Genomic DNA, 25,782 nt, shown 5'->3' with positions numbered 1-25,782 from the left:
AATATGGTACTATAGTTTAGTCAGGAGAGTTGCCCAAAGTTTTGAACCCTTAATGTTAATTTAGTTTATGCGTATTTCGTCATATCTCGAGAACTTTTTAAGCGAATTGAAAACTCTTTTCACACACTTTTTTTCGTTTGCACAAAGTTAAGTCCATGCAAACAATAAATTTTAGTAAATATTTACTGTTCATTATTATTTTACTTAATAACAGTCATAACATTTTTAAATTGTTGGATATATAAATTTTTATATAATTTAAAAGTATCTAATTGTACATGAAAAAATACAAAATTTGAGCGAAATCTGTAGCATAGTTCCTAAGAAATCGAATTTTAAATATATGGCTTCTTTTAAATTTTAAGAAATATGCGACTTTTTTAAAATTCAATTTCTGAGGGACTATTCAACCGATATTGTTCAAATTTTCTATTTTGACATGTAAAATTACATGCTTTAAAATGATGTAAAAAATTTTATACTTTGCAAATCAAAATTTTTGCGACCATTAATTAATAAAGTAATGAAAAATGATAAAGACTTACTAAGTTATTTTTGTATGAAAAATTTTTTGGATAAACGATTTTTATAGTTGTATGCAAAAATGTTTCAATTCGCTCGACGAAATACGTAAAAAATAAAAGTAACATTAAAGTGTCTAAACCTTGCAGCGCTCTCCTGACCAAACTATTGTGACCCTATTTTCCGAATTGCTGCTACCTCCTATATTTCTGGGATCAAAAATCCGAATCCGCTGAAGAAAAGGTATTTTTATTCAGAGAAAGTACGTTTTTGTTTCATATTTCGTAACTTAAGATATCGTTCTAAATTATTAATTAGCATATTTGAAGTCACCCCCTCGAGCCATTAAGTTCTAGTACGTGAAGATTCGATCATTAGATCAAAAATTATTCTTCATGGTAATCCGTTTTTGTTTTTCGTTTTTTTTTTTTTTTTTTTTTTTTTTTTTTTTGCATACTTTACATTGCAACTTTTTTAACAAAATGCCTCCCTTTATTGAACTCTAAAAGTTTTAAGTTTAAAATGTTCAAAATAAGAAAATGGTTTTAGAATGTGTTTTACGATGGTAGAATAATTTAAAGCATTGGATTAATTTTGATTGCAATATGTATGAGAATTGATTTTGGATCACATTGTATACTATTGCAAATAGATTGTATGCTGTGCAAGATTTAAGAACTAATTTTAGCATATTTTTAGAATAATTTATCACCCCAAAAAGTTCTCATTTTTTGTTGAGCAAGAAATTTTCAAATTCGAAATTACAAAAAAGAATTTAAACAGACGCCATTTTTAAAAACATTTCTCTATTTTAGAGAAATTTGATGTGTTGTATTATTTTTCATTCAGATAATGTTTATTAAGACACTTTTTAGACTGCAATTTATTCAACAGAAATAGATTATTAGTTGTGCAAATATTGAAAACTGATCATAAAATATTTCTTATTAAAAAATATAAATTACCTTTCTTACGCATTAATAAAACTAGACACTTTTAACTTTTGTCTCATAAAATTTTCTGCTCCCGTTTTTTTTAAAATTCATTTTTATTATTCAGAATGCAATGGTACGAATTTTAAAAGACTTACAACAGTATCTTGATGAACTTTGATAGGGTTTTTCTCAAAGGAAATACTTTTAGCAATAAACTCACCACTGCAAGGTAAGCAAATTTGGGAAAAAGTCGTGTGAAAATAAACTCTCAAATATGATATATATGTTACTGTAAATGACAGAAATTGGTGGTTGTTGACTTCCACCGGTGAATGTCCGAAACATATACTAGGTCTAGTTAAGTGCCACTGCCTGGTATACATTTGCCCGGTATGCCCTACATCAATGTTTTTAATGTTCAAGTGCCACTGTCCGAGCCTCGATGGCTCAGGGGATAGAGCGTTCCCCTTCCAATGAGGTGAACCGGGATTCGATCCCGGCGATGGCTGGTCGATACGAATTCCGCATCCGGCTTGCACCGACCACAGTGCCGACGTGAAATATCCTCAGTGAAAGACGGATCATCGGTTAGAGTCCCCTTGCCGTCAGGCTAACCGTGGGAAGTTTCCGTGGTCTTCCTCCCCATGTAACGGAAATGCGGGTTAGTTCCACCAAAAAGTCCTCCACGAAGGCAAATTTCTCTCAGTACTTGATCCAGGAGTTTCCTTGTCTTCTGGATTGGGTTCAAAATTGCAAGGATACGGAGGGGAACATTAGCTGTCGTAAACCCATAAAATTGGGTCGATTGTTCAACGACGGTTATAAAATAAAATAAAAAGTGCCATTGCCCAGTATGCATTTAACCGGTTTGTCCGAACACCGATGTTTCTCCTAATCTATCCTCAGCAGATATTAAAATATCGAATCAATATAATTATACCAATGAATAAATCAATATAAAATCATATTTAACAAATATTTCGGACATTCACTCAAAGCGACGATGTTGATTGTTCACATTCACCCGTGAAAGTCGGCATTCTCCTAATTTCAGTCATTCACAGTCGCATATCTATTTTAAACATGTTTAGATTCTGTATATCCAGTACCAAATAAATATATGTTTTCATGTCTTAAATTAAACTTAATCACTTCGGAAGATGTAAAAAATTTTGTGTCATTAGATTATCAACTAATAATGCCACAAAAGTATCTGAATTATGCCGGAAAAAGTGTTTCTTAGCAATGAGAGTAACGCTGCAGGGGTAAAGTAAGGTAAAGAGGCACAGTTCGCGAACGGAGAAAAAAAACAGAACATAAAAATTTAAATTCGTATATCACAAGATAATTCCGTGCAACAAATAACTTTCAGTAAATGCTAATTATTTTTTATTATTTTATTTAATAATAGTCAAAAATATTTTGAATAGTAAGGTATTAAGTTTTTTACATAATTTTAAAGAAGGTTATTTTCGATGACGAAATACAAATATTGATTGAAGTCGGTCGAATAGCTCCTGAGAAATCAAATTTTAAAAAAAAACTTTTAGATTTAAAATTCAAATTCTCCGAAATTATTGGACCGTTTCCCCCCCCCCCCTCAAATCTTGGGTTCTGCCATTTAAAATTATATTCTTTAAAATGATGTAAAATTTTTTTATACCGTTCTATTCAAAATTCTTTCTACTATTATTAAATAGAATAATACAAAATTATAAATATTTACTAAAAGTTATTTTTTGAAGGGAATTATTTTGGATAGATAAATGAATTTTATAATTGTGTGTAAAAAAATTTCAATTCGCATAAAAAGTTCTCGAGATGTGGTTAAATACACAAAAAGTAAAATTAACATTAAGGGTTCCAAACTTTGCATAGTTTTTCTGACCAAACTATTGGGACGTGACTAATTAATTTGCTTATTTGAGGTCACCCCCTCGAACCATTAAGATTGAGTCCTAGAACGTGAAAATCTGATCTTTTTAGATTAAAAGTTATCCAGGGTAGTCCGATTTTTTTTCCTACCTTATTTTAATCAAAAATAATAATAGTCCGATTTTGTCTTCTTTTTTGTGCACTGTATACTTAAGATTGAAGTTATATTTAAATTTTTAACAATGTTTGCGGTACAATAGGAAGATGTTTGTGTATTTTTTACATTAAATTAAATCAACTCATGTCTTTAATATCTATATTACCAACCAATCATGAGAACCTCTCAAAAAGATCTAATTTATGCAAGTAAAAGTGTTCCATAGCAATAGCAGTAACGATACAGGGGAAACAAATTTAGAACAGTATAGTAGTAGAAGTAGTATACAACACATTCCTATACAATCATATTTAGAATATGTTGTAAGCGTGTTATATCTTGCGTTGAACTAAATTATATCAAGAACTTCTAAGTGTTAATCAAAAATCTCGCGATTTGTACCTGTAAATACGTTTCGCAGCAGTAAGAGTAACGCTGCAGAGAAAACAAATTTAGGAGAAAAATACAGTACAGAGATACACTTAAACTTGAAATTAAGTTATGTTCAACTCTTTTGCGATGTATATGGACACTGCGTAAAATAAAATTTAGCAAAAAAACGGTGTATTTTAATAATTTTTGATTTAATATCAGATATTTACTTAGTAAAATTCGCACTAAATGTTTCGGTAAGTTTACTAATAAGCTAATTAATTAGTTCTTATTAAAATATGCTAAATAGTACGGCTATGCTATTATGTAAATATTCTACCAGCAGACGATATTTTAAATTACGAAATAGGACACAAAAACTGTTATCGTTTTAAATAAACATAACTTTTTCTTTTTGGCTTCGATTAATTACCCATAAAAAAAAATGTGGTTAGTATAGTCGTAATTTTTGAAAATATAATTCTACAGACAGAAGAGAGGGCAAAAACTTGAATACTTTTATGTTAGTTTTTCTTTCTGTGTTCTTCGCCCAATTTCTTGGGCTATTTAAGCGAATTCATTTATTCAAAAGAAAGGCAAAATATAATTTTTGAAAATTAGAGTTCGAACTTGGCAGAAAAATATCATACGTTAGCCAGTCGAACTATTGAGACTGCATCATAACAATCCAATGACTAGATCAAAAGTTTTGAAAATGTTCTTTTTTTCATTTTAAGTGCTGCACAAAAAAAAAAAACAAGATAGTTATTTCTACAATAATAAAATTCTACCACATGCTTCTTATTTTATCATTTTCAAAGGGAAATTTTTAAAAAATTTATTATTTAAACTTTGCAGTAGGAAAAGGAGATGAAGTAAAATATCATGTTAATGAATTAAAAGGGTTCCAAAAAAGCAGATACACAATGAAACCTCTCTGGAGCGACCACTCTCCGTTCCACAGTAAAATGGTCGCTCTTAGAGGTTAACCTCCATTGACTTCAAAACTGATATCGAAGGTACATGATTTTTTGCAACTGATTTTAATTTTAGTCAGTGTCATTCTTCTCTTGGTGCGGAAATGCCACTTGTGTTGGCGTCATGAAAACTGGATCCATGAATAAAATTTAGCGGCAATCAAAACGATTTCGACTGACATAATTATGTGTAAAAACCAAATTTACCGATTATGAACGATAACGATATTTTAAATTAATAAGCAATTACTAGTGGACTGCACCCCCTGCTCGCCAACGCTCGCCAACCCCCGAAAATTGCTACGCAATCTTATATGGTTTGCTTCGAAAACCAAGCTCGCTTCGCTCGCTACTATCTTAGGTACATTGCTAATGCACAAAATTCGAAGAATTCAAAACAATCATTCAAATCCATATGACAACTTTCTTTAAAAAAAAAATTGCATCTTTTTAGTAAATACTAAGACATTAAAATAAATTTGAATTCAAATAAAGACTCATTGACTGAGACTCATTTTTCAATGAATAACTAATAACTATAATAAAACAAATAAATTTCGTGATATAAATCAAAAATCGTCAAATAAATTCGTAATATATAAATTCGTGAAAAAAAGCGCTTTCGACAAAATACTAAAATAGAGATCTATAGACAAAGACTATCACTTCTGCCTAGCTTAATAGTATGAGATTGCCACAGCTGAATTGTTATTTCAGTTTACGTTTTTAAAAGCGCTATATGTTGAGCCAACCCAGCTAGATTTGGCATGTGACATTTTTAGCGGCAATCATGGGTCGATTTTATAGCGTTGCCACTCGGGGAGTTGTAATGAGGCTTTCTTTTGTCGTCGTGCAAGAGAAATATATATATAGATGTTTCTTGCTTACGTTTCCATTTTATTTTATATCATAAAAGTAAGTTAGCTTTAAAAGAGGAGAAGAGGTGTGCTTTTTTTTCTAAAATAACTTTTTTTTTCCTAATTTAGCTTTTAACTCTAAAGGTAAAATATTGAAAGCATCATCTTTCGTGCACTCTGACTGCAACATGAGGTTATATCGTCAAAAAGAGCTCTCTAAATAAGTGGCTCTTTTATCTACTTATTTGTTTTGTTAAATTTTATATAATATATTTTGTTTTGTTAGCTTTTATATATTTTTATGTTTCTTAATTTGACCTTTTCCGCATTGGGTGCAGATGTTTGTTTGGTAGCTGGGAGAGGTTTTAATGGTCTCTCCAAGAGGTTTTCTTCAAAACAAAGTCAAGGGAAAGAATTCCGTCCCTCCCGAAAGTGGTCGCAAATAGAGGTGGTTATTCCCTGGGGATTTCACTGAATAAGGAATTAGAACATTCACTTTTTGATTTTTTAATAAATGTACATATTATAATTTCTATTTAACTAAAACATCCCATACAATGCTGCTTCGTTTTGATTTAGGCTACCAACTAAAATTGGGTACTTATTCGGTGATTTGAATCACCCATTTGAAACCCATTCGAATCAGTTGTTTACTTTTATTTTATGAAATTTCTGAACTTTCGAATAGTGACCCAAATCACTTTATCCGGTTCAGTGACTCATATAAAGAGATTTAGGGAATCAGCGGTTCGAATAAGTTGATTCGAGTCAAATGATTCAATGATTAGTAGCTTTAATAATTCGAATCTGTGCTTTGAATAGGGATTCGAATCATTTGATCTGAATCAATTATTCGATACCAACTGATCAAAAATCTCGCGATAGGATCTACACTCTATAACAAAAAAATCGACGCACCAAAAAGCAATCATCCGATTGCTTTGAAATTTCGTATGTATGAATGTTTTGAACAGATATGCAAATGATTAAAATTTGGTGTCCAATGTACAAATAGTTTGATCTCTGGCGCATCGGAACTGCGCATCCAGGAGACGTAATAAGGAGCAGTTCTTCAACGGTTGTTAAAACTTTCGGTTTGATTGCGATTCAGATTACCTTTCAACAACTTAAAAAATGCCTCGCTGCTGGATTCGCGCTCATTACGAGCAACTTTCAGAGTTTGACAGAGGTCGTATCATTGGATTGAAAGATGCCGGTTGGACAAATCGGAGAATCGCTCATCATTTGAGTCGAAGCGATGCGGCGATTCGAAGATGCTGGCAAGGATGGGTGGAAAATGGCAGAGTTCAGCGTCAGGATAGTAGCGGTCGACCTAGGGCTACAACAGAGCGTGAGGACAGAGTGATTGTCCGAGCAGCTGTCACAGCGCCTTCTTCATCTCTATTAACCATCAGACGTTCCACTCAAACACCAATGTTCACCATGACCATTCACAGACGGATGAGAGAGCTAAATCTACGCTCGCGGCGATCGTTACGCCACCTGCCACTCACACCTGAACACTGCCGAGTCAGATTACAGTGGTGCATGGCTCGATCAGACTGGAATGATGCCGACTGGGGACGTATAGTCTTTAGCGACGAATCCCTCTTCCAACTGTGTCCTGACGATCATCTAAGACGTGTTTGGAGACGCACAGGGCAGAGGGGGGATCCCGCCTTCACTATTGCAAGCCACACCGGCCTTCAACAAGACATTATGGTCTGAGGTGCCATTTCCTTTGACAGTCGGATCCCTTTGGTCTGACAATCGCTTGGGGGGGGGGTAGATTTTGATATTATTATTATTATTATTATTTAACTATGCAAGCACAGTAAAAAAATTGAATATGTTGATTATTCTGTTACACTGAATAAAATCACTGTACATATGCTACCATGAATGACCAAATTCAAGAGAAATTCGACATTCGTCAGTGAAAACTGGTGAATGTCGACAATCACATAGTCGCCTTGGTGAGTGTCCAAAATATTTGTTATATCCGATTTAATATTAATTTATTCTCTGATATTGTTATATTTATTCAATATTTAAATATCTGCTGAGGATGGATTAGGAGAAACATCAGTGTCAGGAGTACCGGTTAAATGCATAAGACGCTGACATTTTTGGATTTAAAAACATTGTTATAAAATATTTGCTTTATTCCTTAAAGTTTTCGAATTCGTTCTCTTTGGAAAAAGGAGATTTATAAATAGCTTGCAAAAGTTTGCAAGCAATCATAAGTGGATTCTCCGAAATTAGGTGAAATTCTGCAGATTCTTCTCCTTGGACGACTACTAATTTTCTTCCACGCTTATTGCTCAACACCCACTCTAAAATCTTGTCTTCCAGTCTCTTAATTTGCTTCTTATTTACGTATTATTTACAGATGATTTTTGCCTTTTTAAAACTACTACTACTATAACTACAGACTATAACTACAGACACAGATATTGTAAGTTAATCAATTTGAAAATAGAAATGTATGCTACTACGGACACAACAACTTTGCTTTTCAAGAAAAAAATGAGGATTTATGAAATGAAAAGGTACAATATTAATATTGTTGTACCGGCGTTTTGGTTCGCAAAATATGTCAAAAACTTATACCGGCATAGTCTAACCACGCTACATTCGTGCCCGACTTCTGGCAAGTTTAGTTTAAACCATTTATCTAAATCATTCAGTTGTATTTAAACCAACCAGTAGTATTTAAACCGCTCAGTTGTATCTGAACTGATCAGTTGCATCAAAACTAATCAGTTGCCTTTAATACGTTCCTTTGTATCTAACCAAGCTGATTAGTAGCCTCTAAACCGATCTGTTATATCTAAATTGATCAGTTGTATTTAAACCGTTCAGTTATAACCAAACCACTAAATTGTATCTAAACTGATCTATTGCATCTAAACCGTTTGGTTGCATGTAAACCACTCAGTTGTATTTAAATACTTAGGTTATGTCTAATATAAACAGTTTTTGAGCGACCGTCATTTATTTATTTTTTACTTAAATGAATTCAAAACTATCGCCACTTTTAATATTTCTAAAAACAAGACTTGAAAACTTACACCACTTGTCCTGTTGAAAGATAAATAAAATTGGCATTTTTCTGCCATAAAAAAATAGCATCAATATATTTTCCCCAACTTTTTAAAACAAGAAACATTTTCCCCCAAAACTGTTCTGCAAGCTTGTAAAAAATTTAAAAGTTCGTTAGATTTAACATCTTATTTGAATATTTGGTTGAAAGCCAACAGATACTTGGTAATATTATGTTTTTCTTTTATTTATATTTTTCTTTCTTTTTTTTAATAAATCTCGAAACCACGCTAAATTCCAAGTGATAAAATCGGAGCTTCTGATCTCTATACGAGAAAAGTTTTGTCTCTTCTTTTAAAATCTTAAAAAGCATAAGAATTCAGAAGTATAAAAAAAAAACTCATATATAAATCAAAAGAAAAGAACGTTTGTAAAAGCAAAAAATAAAAATTTAAATCGAATGTATAGAATAAAACACGCATACCCGCAGAATAAAGTCGCCCTGATCGATATTCTATATATATTTTGAAGATGATCGATAAAAAATAGAACTCGAACTATGGATTAAAGAATAAAATCTCCTTCAAGTGTACATACGATCAAAATAGAAATTCATTTTAATAATTTTTATAATACGTTCACATGGAAGAGTATTATATTATAAAAATGAAGTAATTAATTTCTAAATAGTCTAATTTAGTATTTTTGAAGCTCGTAGAAAAGAGGATCTGTGCTTATATCATCCATAAGTTTAAAATTATTGCTGAAATTATAGTTTGTAGTAGTTAAAAATAAAACTTTAAACAACTTCTTAGACTAACTTCCTTTTTTAAAGAATGATTTGTACAAAAAAAAATTCCCCACATTTTTTTAAAATTGTTTTAAAACAAACGTCAATTAATTCTAAATTAAATACTTTTTGTAATTAAAAACTTCCATTTTGTACAACTAAATCAACTTCTATTTCCTAAAAATTTAAGATTTAATTCTGCTATAAATTGGAAATATTACAGATGATTGTGGAAAACGATGTATGTATTATTTACTGTCCATAAATATGAAATTATTTACGAACTTCTGATTATAAAAGTTAAGTCTATATAAAAAGAAATGATTTATTATTGATACACTTAGTATTCATTACATTATTTCAAAACTATGATCAGTAAATTTTAAATTAATTTTTTTTTTTTTACATTAGCTATGAAATTCCATTTTGTGCAGTTACTTTAATGCGAACATTTTCAAACGATTTAAGATTGAATTGAGTCAAAAATTGCAAATATTACAGATTATTACAGAAAATACATATGAATTCTATATACTATAATCTTTATATACTATAATTTTTATACATTATAATTTTTATGTATTATAATTTTTATATATTATAATTTTTATGTACTTAAGATTAAATTATTTAGAAGTTCAGATTTATGATAACATGAATTAAAAATAAAGCTTTTCGTAAAGATTCCCTCATTAACTTTCTCGCTTTCATAACTTTCTTAGCACTTTATATATTATTTAAAAACTATCATCATTAAATTTTAAATTAAATTTTTTATATTAGCTAAGAAATTCCATTTTGTGCAGTTAATTTAATGCGTACATTTTCAAACGATTTAAGATTGAATTGAGTCAAAAATGGCAAATATTACAGATTATTACAGAAAATATATATGAATTCTATATACTATAATTTTAATATACTATAATTCCTATACATTTTAATTTTTATGTGTGCAAGATTAAATTATTTTGAAATTTTGATTTATAATTAATTAATATATTATAGTTCAACTGATTGATACGTAGGCAAGAATTTCTAATTTTGTGGAAATATATATATATATATATATATATATATATATATATATATATATATATATATATATATATATATATATATATATATATATATATATATATATATATATATATATATATATATATATATATATATATATATATATATATATATATATATATATATATATATATATATATATGTAGACTTTCCACAAAATAAGAAATTCTTGCCTACGCATCAATCAGTTGAACTATAATATATTAGAAATTTAAAAATTACACATTTTTCAAAATTATTTATACAAATATTGCAGATATAGTTCTAGTTCTTTGGGAAATATTCCTGAAATTCTTCTTTATATATTGATGGCAGACATATATTGGTGAATCATTTTATAAACTAAACTAATAAATAAATTAAATTAATTAATAAATTATCTAAACTTTTTTATAAATGCAACCATTTTCATTGAAATCAAAATTAATTATAGCACATATGTTGTTTTACTTTTCAACACGTGAAGCTCTTTTGCTATTTATTCCTTTTTTTTAATATTATTAAATTTGTAAACGTACTTTTTCGAAACTTTCGTTTCCTAAAGAAACTCGGTATAAATAATTTATAATGACCAAGAATCATTGCAACTCGCTCTTGTATCGGTACTTTTTCGAAATTAAAAACGATCAACTTTAATCACGCGTAAAATAAACGGCTTAAACAAAAATTTTAATATATAAAAAACATTTTCTTGTATAAAAATTATTCACAAAAAGAATCGTCATAGTGATGAAAATATTAAATTAGATTCCTGTTAAGGGATTTCTTTCCATTAAAGACTAAATACACAACAGTTCATGTTTCCTTCAATCGGAAAATAAGCCCTAATTAATTAGTTTAAATAAAAAAATGAAATCAGATATATTTTTGTTTTATATCTAAGAAACGTTTACAATGTTAGCTCACAATTGGGAAAGAACTTTTTTCTTTTTATGCACCAGGCTTTCACATTTCTTCGATTATTAAAAGCACATAGTTATTAAAAATATATACTTATTTAAATTGATAAATTTATATTTGCATTACCTTTTGAGAAATATAATAGTTTTGTTATTTTTATCAAAGTAATTTTTCAGAATAAACACTTTTTTTGAGCTTTTTATACAAATATTGCAGATATAGTTCCAGTTTTCAGAAAAATATACACAAAAGTTTTTTTATATATTTATGACAGATTATTTCTTTTTATAAATCTATTCCCTGAAATCAAAGTTTGTTATAGAACACATATTGTCTTACATAGTCAAAAAACTTGTGAATTCGTAGTTTTCATGTGATTTTTATTTAAAATTTATTCCATTGCAATTTCCTTTGTTTTCTTCATTTATTTAACAGTATCTTTTTAAATAGAATTAGAAACATTTTATGAGAAAAATGATAATAATTGCTATTGTAGACAAACTATTCATTGATTTTTGTCAGCAAAACAAAAAAAGTAGAATAATTTTAATATATCATTTTAATTGTAATGAATTAAAATAAATACTTCGGCAGGAAGCAATTTGGATGTTTTAAAGTTTTATTAAAATATTTTTATGATCAAGTGAAGGAAGAAGAGAATAAAACTATATCCCGTTTATTATGTTGTTGAGTTGGCAAAAAAGCTGTTGCAATTTTCTTAAAATTTAACATTTATTTAGTCTTAAGGATGGAATGCTATAGGATAGCTTGCTGGTGGTCGTTGTCTGACCACCACACCTTAAGAGTAATTTTATGTATCCCTGAGGTGACTTAAGTAGATAGAGCGCTCTCCCCCCGATGAGGAGACCCGGGGTTCGAATCCAGTCGATACGAATTCCGCACCCGGCTCGCACCAACCACAGTGTTGACGTAAAATATCTTCATTGGTAGGCAAATCATGGGTTAGAGTACCCATGCCGTTAGACTGACCGTGAAAGGTTTTCATGGTTTTTCTCTCCATGTAACGCAGATGCAGGTGGGCTAGTTCCATTAAAAAGTCCTCGACGAAGGCAAATTTTTCCCACTACTTGATCCAGGAGCTCCCTTGTCTTCTGAATTGGGTTTGAAATGACAAGACTACGGAGTTGAGCACTGGTGGGCTTATGCCTACCGAAATTGGGTCGGCTGTTCAACGACGGTTAAATATGTGTATCCCCAGTAGCGAAAGTGAACAGAAATGTCACTCCCAGTTGCAGACTTTGCAACCACTACTGGTATACATGCATTTCACAGAACCATCTCATAGATGGATCATAGGTTAGAGTCCTCTTGTCGTCATGCTTACCGTGGCAGGTTTTTGCGGTTTTCCTCTCCATGCAGCGCAAATAATGGCGAGTTCCATCAAAAAAGTCCACCACTAGGTTAATTTTTTCGCAATTCAGAAGTTCGTTTGGCTTCTGAATTAGGTTCGAAATTACAAGGCTATTATTAATCATTCCGAAAAAGGTAGCTGCTCGTTAGCAATTGTCAAGCAGTGTATTTGCGAACATGTTTATAGAATTAGAAACATTCTTTATAAATTTTTTTTATCCAATTGATTGAGAATTTTGAATTAATCAAATGAATTTTTAAAACCACACGAAATATCTCTCTTCCAATTTAAAATATATAATATTAAATTTTTTATACTAATTGAATTTATGCGAACATAATATTCTATATAAAAATTATCTGAACCATAATTAGTACTCACGAACAGTACTATGCAAAATTAAATCCTCAAATATTTCGTAAATTTTTAAAATTATTTTGTGTTAAATCAAGTGAAAAAAATTGTTTTGTGATTTCCTTACAGCCAATTATAATTTTATGAATTCTTCTTTTATTTATTTACTAAGCTAGGTGTGCACAACCTGTGGCCCTCAAAAACTACTGTGCACTTTTTTTTTTTTTTTTGAGAAATAAAAAAAAAATGCTGAAAATTTTGAATCGCAGATTTGAGTCATCACATTTTGACCAGCTCCATTTACCTAGATTCTATTGTAAATTTGTGTTTCTCGATCGCTTTTCCGCCATAATTGCTTCAGAATTTTGTAATTGTAATTGCCGTAATTGCTCCAATATTTTTAATATGATATTAAGATGCAAATTTGAGTAATCACTTTTTGTCTCTCATTATTTTCACCGATTTCATCTCAAATCCAAGTAATGTTTCTTATGAATTTTGTTCAATCAAAATATTTAATTTGAATTTGTATTAATCATCAAAATATGTATTTATTGATTTATTTTTTATACTTTTATACTTTCATTCTGTGAAAGAAAAACGTCTTTTTTTTTCTTAAGTTTGAATTTATTTTTAAGTGATTGTCCTGTCACTTAGCGCAAGAAAAAAAAAAACAATTTCTTTAAACTAATTTTTATATTTTTTTGAATATATAAATTTTTGATAAAAAGACAAATTATTTTTTAAAAAAAGTATCAGATTTTACATTTTTGAATGAAACTTAATAATAAAAAAAAATTTTAAAAATTAGAAGTTCACGATTTTCTGAAAATGTAACTGATATATTTTAGGTTTACTAATAAAAAAAATCATTAAATTTTGCTAGTCTGAATTTTAGGTTTACTTATAAAAAAAAAATAGTGCTTATGTTTATAGAAAAATTTTGTTATTTGCCGTAAAATGCTCAAATGCGCGTGCTGCCCCCTTATTATTCAACCTGCTGTGCAAGTGGCACCCCTAATTGTACTTAGCCTAAGCCTTCATTTATTAATACTTTATTTAAATCAATTGAATACAGCATTAGCTTGTCTTCCTCTTTTTTCCTATTCTTTCTTTATTCCCTCAATAAATCAAGTTATCATTTATATTTTGTTTTATAACAGTCGTTAAACAACTATCCCAATTCTTTGGGTTTACGACTACTAATGTTCAACTCCATATCCTTGCAATTTTGAACCCAATCCAGAAGACAAGGGAACTCCTGGATCAAGTATTGGGAGGAAACTGCCTGCGTGGTGGACTTCTTGATAAAACTAGGCAACATTTGCATTACACGGAGAAGACAACCACGAAAACCTCCCACGGTTTGCCTGACGACAAGGAAGCTCTAATCCATGATCCGTCTACCACTGAGGATATTTCACGTCAGCACTGTGGTCGGTGCGAGATGGAGGCGGAATTCGTATCGACCCACCATCGTTGAGATTTGAACCCTGTTCACCTCATTCGAAGACGAGCGCTCCAACCCCTGAGCCATCCCGGCTCTACCATTTATATTAACGTTTACAGCTGTAAGTCTATATTCCCTTTCTTCAGACTAACAAAACTTGATAAACACGTAAAAAAATGTAATCATAAACTGCGGTACCGTCAATTTTAACTTTATAAACGCATTCTATTTATTTTTAAACTGATTCACCAATTCATTAATATGCTGAGAGCCTACTTTACTAATTCATTAATTAGCTACTTCACTAATTTACTGGGTCACTTATATACCGATTCACTTATATGTTAATTCACAAATATTTTAGGCTTAGTTACTTTTATTTTCTTCCTTTCTCTGTATTTTTTTCTTAAGTAACACGTTACATCATCAGGGATTACTAAAAGAATCTTGATATAAATAATTCATACTAACCAAGAATCATAGCGACGATCTCCTGTAACAGTATTTTTTCGAAATTAAAAATGATAAACTTTAACCACGTATAAAATAAACTGCTTAAACAAAAATATAAAAAAAGATTAAAAAATGTACTCCTATAAAAATATATTTACAAATTGTTGTCATAGTGATGAAAATATTAAATTAGCTAATGTATTTATTTTGAGGACTATATACACAACAGTTTATGCATCATTCAATCGAAAAATAAGACCTAATTAATTAGTTTCAGTAAAAAAAATATTAAATAAGATATTTATGTATAATAACTTACAGTTTTTTCAGTTCTCATTTGGGAAAAAACTTTTTTCAATTTTATTAATCCGCTCATCATATTTCTTTGTTTTGACATGGTTATTAAAAATTGATAAATTCAAATTTGCAGTATTGAAAAAATGAAATAATTTTATTCTTTTTTCTCAGGAATAGTTTTAGATTCGATTTAAACTGAATTCGGAAATCTTCGACCATTATTTCTGAGAAATCTCTTTTAAAGTGTACGATGACTGTTTTTTGCGAAAATCTCAACATTTAAAAAAAAAAAAAGATGGATTTCGTATTTAATCATAATTTTAAAAACTCGATTCTGAGAAACAATCAGACAGATTGTATTCATCTAACATTAAAAAATGTTGTTTTACAATAAGAATAATTGTATCACAATCAAGGATTTAGTTTCAAAAGTTAAATAAGTCTAAATTTGTATAATTAAAGCCTTCTCATATCTTCTTGTAGTTCGTTTTTTTTTTCCTTTAAAAAATCCTATTTTCTTTAAAAATCCTTATTCTTTTAATCCTTAAAACCCCTTAATCCTTCTTAAATCTTTTCCTTAAGAAATCCTTTTAATTTTTTAGTAATTTCAAAATTTTGGTGGAGCACTATTTGCATTGCAGAAAGTACACTGTTGTTGGTAACTACTATTTTGTTACAGTATTTTACTTTCATAGCATTATTTTTCATCACTATATAACAATATTTTTATCATCTAAAGGACTTAGATTTCTAGCCAAGCCCTTTATTTGATACTAAATATTGCGCACACTAAATTTGCTCATAAATATGAATAACGACGAAAGAAGAACAACGTGAAGAATTAGACGCCTTCTGCTACTTTGACATCCAATAACCATACTCACTGTTAATTAAAAAAATTTATGCAAATGCTTGTTTTTTTGTTGTTGTTTTTTTAAAAATTAATATTCCGCATGTCATTAAATATTTTTTACATCATGTTTTAGGTCATTGGACAAGGTTAAATTAATTTACAAGAATCTATGTAGTATTTTTTTTAATATTTTAATAAATTTTTATTAGTTTCAGATCATTAAAATAGAATGTCGATTTGATAAAAAAAAGGAGCATTTTAAACACTTCCTTTTTTTGCTTTTAATTAATGTTCTAAATCTGCAAAAGCTGGTCGTGATATATATGTTGTGTATTGAAAAGATAGCGTAGCTAAAAGAACGACTCGTGATTGGTACGCCGAGTTTAAAAATGGGAATCAGCCCTATTAGCGCAAAGATCGCTGCTTGTGTTATATTTTTCAATTTGTGCTTCTTGCATTACATTGCTTCTTAATTTTGTATCATTCAGCACAAAATTTATAAATTTTTATATTATATTTTCAAAGAAACAGAAAACATGTTTGCTAAACTATAAGTTATACTAGTATTGATAAGTTATCCTGATATTATACACTCTATAACAAAAAAATCGACACACCAAGAATGCACTAAGACGCGCAAAATTGGCGACTGATCAGGCTGGAATGATGTCGACTGGGGACGTATAGTCTTTAGCGACGAATCCCGCTTCCAACTGTGTCCTGACGATCATCGAAGACGCGTTTGGAGACGCACAGGGCAGAGGGGGGATCCCGCCTTCACTATTGCACGCCACACCGGCCCTCAACAAGGCATTATGGTCTGGGGTGCCATTTCCTTTGACAGCCGGACCCCTTTGGTGGTCATTAGAGGAACACTTACTGCACAGCGGTACGTCGACGACATCCTTAGACCAGTTTTGCTACCGTTCCTTTTGCAACGCCCTGGGCTGGTTTTTCAGCAGGACAATGCCAGACCACATGCGACACGTGTTGCTATGAACTGTCTGCAAGCTTGTCAAACTCTTCCTTGACCTGCCAGATCACCAGATCTCTCTCCCATCGAGCATGTCTGGGATATGATGGGAAGGCGATTGCATCTGGCACGGAATGTTGATGATCTCGTTCGACAATTGGATCGAATTTGGCAGGAAATACCGCAAGAAATCATCCGTGAGCTTTATCGGTCTATGTCACGCCGTGTGGAAGCTTGTATCCATGCTAGAGGCGGGTCAACACCTTATTGAACTTGTTACTGTAACTCTGCAATAAATCTTTAATCATTTACTATTCTGTACATTGTCTTTCTATCCACCAATTTTCGTTTCAATCGGACAACTCCTTCTTGGTGCGTCGATTTTTTTGTTATAGAGTGTATTTCTTAGCTTTTTGGATTGCAGTTTGCAGGATTTAAGATCAAATAAAAAAGTCTATATAAATATACAGGATGTTTCACAAATCACTCCGGAATATGGAAGGCTTATAGCAAACAAAGAATTTCCGATACAACAACAAATTTCATTTCATCTGATAAAGAAACAATGCAAGTTTCTTTTTTTCTTCATAAATGTTCAAATATCCCAATCAATCCTTCGTTGTAATTCTCTTAAATCACGAGGCATAGGGGGGACACGAGCACATAATCTTTAATGTAACCCCGTAAAAAATAACAGGGAGTTGAATTTGGAGAGAACAGTGACTATTATGGAAGAAGTAGCTTGTTGTCGTCCGATTTTAGTTCAATCAACACCCCCTGGAAGAGAGAAGGCCTCCACACGGATCAATTTAGTAGTCCGACGTAACGAACATAAACTACGTAGTGATGGGATAAGAATGATGTCAGAAGGTTCGGGCTTCTAAAGAATCGTATTATTTGCTTATGATAACCTGTGCGGAGGCCTTTTCTCTTCTGGGAGTTGCTTCTTCAATCCAACGATTAGGAAGCTCGTTATTTAGAAAACCATGACCATCCGTCTGATAATGGAGGACACCACATCTTGTTGAAAAAGTAAAAACGCATACTCTTCCTGTATTTGTGCCACTAACTGCATTAGCAGCATATCAACGAGGAAACACAACCGTATTCGCTACTATTGATCGTGACATGTTGCAGCGATCGTGGTAAGAATTTGACTTAAAATATGAAGTCTGCCACATCGTTAAAGGTTCACATATTGGACATTTGAGAAAAAAATAGAAAAGAAAAATGCTACGTATCTTTATCAAGTAAAATAAAAAAAAAATTTGATGTGTTGGTGATATTTTGTTTGTTATAGGTTTTCCAACCCGCTGAAGGAACAGAGACACGTCTTGTATAATGATAAGCACAAAATATCGTGGTTCACAAATTTTTTATTATGAAAATAATTGCGTCATTAGTTTTTATTTATCTTTAAAGAAATAAATCACCCTAGAATGATGAAGTGGACGGTAATAAGTTAAGTATGTATACTGAAGTGCACAAAACAGCAAATGACCAGAATAACTTTTAATCTAATGGTCAAATTCTCACGTACTGTAACTTAATATTAATGATTCGAGATCCTAAACTTAAATAGGCTAATTAATTCGTGCAGAAGATATTTTAGGTTACAAAACGAAACACAGAAATCTACTCCGCTGTTTTAAATAAAATATTGGGGAGGGGGGCAGGTAGTCGCAGAGGTGTAGTCAACTCAGTTTTTTTCCCTTCCTTACAATTTGATCTCAGAGTGACTGGGGGCTTCTCGACCCCATTTTAAATTTTAGGTAAGTTAAAAGTTAATAATCCACAGCGTTTGGCATTAGATTGTTAAATTTTATATTAATTTAATTTTGAAATATTGAATAAAGTTTTTCAAATGTAACTCAGGATAACAATGTAACTCAATATATTCATAACTTTTCATTCGATTTTTCTTAAAAATTTCATGGTACATATTGTTATTATAGTTTCTATTAAACTTATGTTTTTGATCACGTTTATTTATTGATTTTTTATTTATTATTATTTTATTTTATTTTATTTTATTTAACTTTAATTTATGTTATTTCATTTTTTATTGGTTAAATATTAAGTATTTCTAAATGTATTTTTAATATAATATTTTACCATTTTGTCAAAAGTAGTTTTAAAAAAATAATAATCTATATTCAAGGCAATCAATAATTAATTTTAGACACCACCTGTCTGTTGAATCTGTAGAAGTTATGAGGTCCGTAAGCATCAAATGAAACTAGGACAATCTATAAAAGAGAACAACAATTTATTCTGAAATTCATTTTTCGCGAATTCGGCACCACTCTAAAGCTGCCCTCGTGGACATACGTCCCCCCCCCCCCGATAGCTGAGCCTCTGGGTAACAGCAATCTGGAAAATATGGTCCCAATAGTTTAATCAGAAAAGCGGTTGAAAGGTTGAACCTTTTACTGCAAATTTTACCTTTTTGCGTACTTTGCTATATCTTGGTAATATTTCAAGCAAATTGAAAAGATATGTATTGACAAACCACTATGTAAGACAAACCACTTAATGCTAATTTTATTTCTTGCGTATTTCCCAAAATATCTTGAGATTTATATCTTGATTTCTATATCTTGAAAACTTAGTAAACGAATTGAAAAGTTTTTGCATACAATTATAAAATTCGTTTATTCAAAGATAATTCCAAAATAGACGAAATGCTGTCATGAGTCAGCCAATAGTTGTTTTTTCCCAATAAGCAGACCTGATCCTATAATAGTTAATCATGCATTTGGTTAAATTTACTATTTTCGTAGAATATTATAAAAGAAAAATTGCTTTTATACACATGAAAATACTGCTTACACTAGGCTCTTATTTTTTGCTAATTTTGCAAGGAATTTTTAACGAGAGCTATTTTGAATAATATTTAATTCGAAAAATGAAATCATAATTATTTTTCTAAAATTGCAAAAAGCAACAACACAAATTAACTTGAAATAAAATATTAACGTGATGATTATTAACCTGAAGCATTTCCCGATTAAAAAAATGAAAACAAATATAAAGAGGTTGAGAATACGAATGTAATAATAGAATCATCAGCTTATGAAAATAAAAGTTGCACTATATTAACACTCTAGAATTACCCAAGAATATTAATCCGCCAATGAAAATGTAATTCGTGTTAAAATAAATAAATATCTAGCATAAAAAATATAAAACAATCTTTCCGAAATAAGTTGCGTGCTATGAATCTACGTATAATAATGATATTTATTAAATTTTGCTTATTTGACAAATTATATGTACAAATTCAAAACTATTTTTATTAGCTAATTTAACTTTTCTGCAATTTAAAAAGCATTGCAATTTACTAAATGAATGCATTTATTATTTAGTTATCAAATGCAATAAAATAAATGTATTTAAATGGAGAAGAAAAATTATTTTCTATGTTTCTATGTATTAAAATAAACTATTTTACGTAAATTCTTAAAAATATTCAACTTATGTAATACTAGTTTCCAGCTTTATCAAATGAAAATCTTCATTAAATAATACCTTACCTGAATTCCCACGTTACCTAACGATGCAAGATGATATTATCTTTTATAGTCCCTTCAACTAATTAGCATTTTATGTATCAAAATTTCAATTTATTTTATTAATATTGACTAAAATATACCAGGTGGTTATTTTTCTACGCGAACTATTCTTTCTTTTTTTTTCTTCTTCTTCTTATCCTTAACTTTAACGGAGGCGTTTATTCGCCTCCGCCTTTATACGCCCACAGAATCTTTAGCAATACCCTGGAAAATTCGAAACTCTCGCTCCATTTCGCCAGATCACAATTTAAGCTACATATAAAGAGCAGCGATTTCAGCAAAATGAACCCTTTCTCAAAAATCGTTTTCTTTTTCTTTTTAGGTGAAGCTTAGTTGTTTTTTCTCAAGAAAAATCGTTTTCAAACCACCACTCGATCACTCTGAAAAAAAAAATATCTAGAAGTAATTTTTTTTATAAATATTTACAACAGAATTGAGAGGTAAATATTTTTCAGGTTTTAATATTTAATTAATATGCAACATCTAATTAGAATGAGCTTTTGTTTCATTAAAATTAATTAAAAAAGTTAATTTTAAGCCTCGGATAGTTTTTGTTTTTTATTCTGAAGAAGCTTTTAGATTAAATCAGTTATATGTATAGATGTTTTAATAAAATTAGATTACATAATTTTGATGTAACAAAATATAATCGAAGTTCAAAAGAAAAAAGATGTTCTTGAAGTTGCTTCATTTTTTTAGTTTGTCTAAAAAACTAATTTCTGGGAGCAGTAGTCAAGAATTGAATAAACAGCTTCGTTGAATGATTCACAAAATTTGGCGTTTAGTGTATAAAAAATGATCTTACACCGGCACTTAACCGCTTTTACTCTAAAATATGTTTGTTCACATTTAGTTATTTATTTTACTTTAACTCAGTTTATTTATTTTTATTTATTTATTTTAATTTAACTCAATTTATTTATTTTTATTTATTTATTTTATTTTTATTTATTCTGTTTTATTTTTATTTATTTTATTCTTATTTATTTTGTTTTATTTTTATTTATTTATTTAAATCAATAATTTTCAATTTAAGTCACTGGTGTCTCGAATTTCACGCATGAAGTAATCTTCATAGAAGACTGATTTTCTTTTTTATTAAAAACGGAGATTTTTTTTATGATTCAATTTTTATTGTTTCACAGTATAGGGTTTTGTGTAAAATAACACACCTGGTGGTCTTACTGATTTTCTGGTACATAAGGACACTTTTGTTGAAATTCTGAATGACAGTTTTGCCAAACTGAAATTTATTGAATTTCTGTGTTACAAAAACTCAATTCACTCTATTACTTCCTTCAAGTATTTGTGGGCTTGTTTAAAAACCTTAAATTAAAAAAAAATTTTATTAACCAGCTTTATGTCGCATGGTCTGGGAGGCCAGATATGTTCACCAAAAACGGAAAAAGACACGACCAGGTACTTTTTTCTACATATATTTTATAAAAAATAAATCATATTTTCCTGCCGTTCTATTATATTTTTTCCTGCATCTGCCATTCCCCCCTCCTCAAAATCAGCCTTAAGTGCAGAGACCTATCAGGAATTTTTCCAGTGCTCTAAATAATCAGTCAGGGTCATTTTTAAAATAAATAAATAAAGGAAATTTAGATTCAATTGAAAATCACTTATACTCTATCATTCAAATCATTATTTATCATTCATGCTAATCTGTTGCCGATCTCTATAATATAACTCAAAAATATTTCATTCTTAAGTGACTATTACCATATGGTTTCAGTCACTTAACATATATACTTAAGAATATATATACTTAAAAATATATATACTTAAGAATATATATACTTAAAAATATATATACTTAAGAATATATATACTTAAAAATATATATACTTAAGAATATATATACTTAAGAATTAAGAATATATAAGAAGACTATAACCTTATTCTTATAGTCACTAGATCTATATAAACATTTTCGTCGAAGAAGTAATAGCGCTTTATTGTAACTAATTAAGACTACAACGAAACAATTAACGCTTCTCAGGACAGAGAATGGCAATAGATACAAAGGCCGCTGAACTTTTGTTTTTGCATAGGCACGAAAGTCCGGAACGAAAGACTTGTTTATTCGAGTTCACAAACTAATCTCTGTGTGTCTTTCTATCTCTCAGGCATCGAATAAAAGAGAGTGGGGGGAACTGGGGAGGGGAATCTTTTCTGCATCACCTCTTGGTAATAAATACCCGAATCTCATTACAGCGTCGCGCATTCAATTTGTGACGCTTTGTTTTTTACTGACGTGATAATAATTAGAAGGTATGTTTTAACCAGTGTCTTATCGACGTAGGGTCATACTCCAAAATGCCTGCCGGTAGGGGAGGGGGAGGGCAATTTCGTCGCTAAAAATGCAGTCTCGCCTGCAGGTGCTTACAAATCGTTTTCGTTCAAAACGATCGTCTGCAGATTTTCTCAGGATGTTCTAAATGACATTTTTATGTGTGAGGTTGTCATCGTGATGAGAAATTGTTCAAACAAGACAAGTTCTTTTTTTTGTTGTCATTCTTATTTAAATCGGTTCAAGCATTAGTCCTCAATCTTGAATTTCGTAAGGTGGTTGTATGACGTTGGATACTTCAATACGGCTCGTTTTTTATTTTATTTATTTATTTAAAGAGAAAGAGGAAGGAAGATCAACATTTTTAGAACACTATTTTGTTTTCACATTGTTATCCATATTTTGTGATTCCTTTCTCTAAGAACAACGCTCTTAAAATATTCTCATAACAATATCTTTATTACAATGTTATGTTATTATTACAATATTATTATTATACAATATTAAAATGACAATATTATAATTACACCATTATTATTACATTATACAAGTTCTATCGAACAATATTAATAATAATCAAATTTCAATGCATGAGATAAGTTTATTTTTAGCATGGTTCTTTTTATTTTTAGAGCAATCTGATATTCTTCAAAACCATCAAATACTTTGTGATTCTTTTTTTTTAAGAACAACTCACTTATAACAATGTCTTAACAATATTATAATTACAATGTTTTTTGTAACAATATAAAATGTGTATCGAACAATACTAATAATAATCAAATTTCAATGAATGAGATAAGTTTATTTTCAGCATTTTTTTAAAATTTTTTTAGAATCTTCTGAAATTCTTCAAAACGATCAGATACTTCGTTTCTTTTTCTCTGAACAAGTAAATCATAATAATGTCATGGCAATAATTACAATGTTATTATTACATTATACAATTTGTATCGAACAATATTAGTAATAATCAAATTTCAATGAATAAGATAAGCTTATTTTTAGATTTTTTTTTTTTAGAATCATCAGAAATTCTTCAAAACTATCAGATACTTAGACATACTTGATTCATAATATCATAACAATATACTTATAATATAATGTTTGAGTCGAACAATTATAATAATAATTAAATTTCAATAAATGATTCTATTTTTAAAAATTTTTTGTTTCATTTGGAATCATTGAAAATTTTTCAAAACCTTTATACAATTGCACTTTGTGATCCTTTTTTCTGAGAAGAACTGGTTCACAATAATGTGATAATGATAACAATATAATAACAGTATAGTGTCTGTGTCGAACAATAGCGATAAAAATCAAATTTAAATTACTGGCTTTATTTTTAAGAATTTTTTCTTTTAGATTCGTATAAAATTTTCAAAATCTTCACATTAAGTGGATAATAAAGTTTAAACTCAAATTTATCATTAAAATTAATTTAGCCGTGGGGGGAGGTAATTTTCTCAAGAACAAGAAGTATTAGTTTTATATAAACAGCTGGCCTATAAATGTCATTGTCTTCAGTCAAGATTCGATTCAGAGCCCTTCGGATTCGTAGTAGCATGCTCTAACCTACATAGTTGTACGGTAGTAGTCCAGAGCGAGTCAGGAATCTTTATATAGTAGCCGTCGCAATGACACTTCATGATGTTTTAATTTCCAATATCAATGGTACAAAGATTGCAATTTGAAAAATATGGTCCTAATATCCTATAGCTTAGTCAGGATATTGGTAATTTTAATATCACTCTTTGCTTATTTCACTGCATTTTTAAAAACTTTCATGGTAATAGAATATGAATAGATATAAAGTTTCCAAACTTTCCCTGGCTTGGGTTATTCCACTATCGTGGGCAGAGCATCCCACTACATACCCGGAGGTTCTAGGTTCGAAACCTGACAGCAGCCAACGATCATCTCTCACATACTTCCAATCCCCATCACCTTTGAGACTTTGCTTTTTGCTCAAAAATGAGCATATGCTATTTTAATCATGAATGCATAGAGTTTTTAGTTTCGATTTTCGTTTGTTGTTGCCATAAGCCATTAAGGCCCTGAAGCTGCGATTGTTCTTGTTTTCCAGTGCCGCCATCTGTGACCAAGAATTCAACTTCTGCCACACCCATACCCGCTTACAGGGCGGACCCATTCATATGTCCATTCATTCATCCACAGATCGTAATTTTAACCTGAACCAGAGAACGACCTATCTCCAATCCAGTACCCCTAGAGTTAAAATTTGTTATGGGAACATGGCGGACTTTGTGGCCCGACAGATTTAGCGTGCACCAATCACCATTCACTATACGGGAAGTTTTCGGTCTAGTGGATTCGCACTACCGTTCTCACGAACGTAAGTCCAGCGCCCTACCAACCAGGCTACCCTGGCCCTGATTGTCATTTGTTTTGGTGGTATTTTGACGCTTTTTTCCTCAATTTTGAGAATTCCTTTTTTTCTTAAAGCATTTAATAAATCACTTTGCACATATTATAACATGTATACAATTATACTATATTACATATGTAGCCTAATTTATTCAAATTCAATTCTAATTTTATTATTATTTCTCAAAAATTTAAATTAAATATTGAAGTAAAGAGATACATTTGATATAAATTAAAATATACCAACGAATAACA

General features: G+C 30.1%; 3 protein-coding genes across 3 annotated transcripts in view; 2 read left to right on the top strand and 1 right to left on the bottom strand.

Annotated features, from left to right (window-relative positions):
- The window catches only part of LOC107451244 (uncharacterized), a 34,603-nt gene extending 13,639 nt beyond the window's left edge, over positions 1 to 20,964 (bottom strand). The window contains exon 1 of the mRNA XM_016067282.4: positions 20,799 to 20,964. The gene's annotated coding sequence lies outside the window, so the exon portion shown is untranslated. The remainder of the gene's footprint in view (positions 1 to 20,798) is intronic.
- LOC107451227 (uncharacterized) overlaps positions 1 to 25,782 on the top strand; it is a 78,777-nt gene that overhangs the window by 1,864 nt on the left and 51,131 nt on the right. The window lies entirely within an intron of this gene.
- Positions 6,830 to 16,440, top strand: LOC147804970 (uncharacterized). Its single transcript, XM_087151548.1, has 2 exons — positions 6,830 to 7,225; positions 16,423 to 16,440. The coding sequence occupies exons 1-2, from the start codon at positions 6,830 to 6,832 to the stop codon at positions 16,438 to 16,440; spliced, it is 414 nt and encodes a 137-aa protein (XP_087007674.1).

The sequence above is a fragment of the Parasteatoda tepidariorum genome, chromosome 9 (assembly GCF_982258835.1).
Source record: "Parasteatoda tepidariorum strain Cologne lab strain chromosome 9, Ptep-v5.0, whole genome shotgun sequence".
NCBI classification, from domain to species: Eukaryota; Metazoa; Arthropoda; class Arachnida; order Araneae; family Theridiidae; genus Parasteatoda; species Parasteatoda tepidariorum.
Note: the sequence above shows the minus strand (reverse complement) of the source record. Positions and strands in the feature narration are given on the sequence as shown.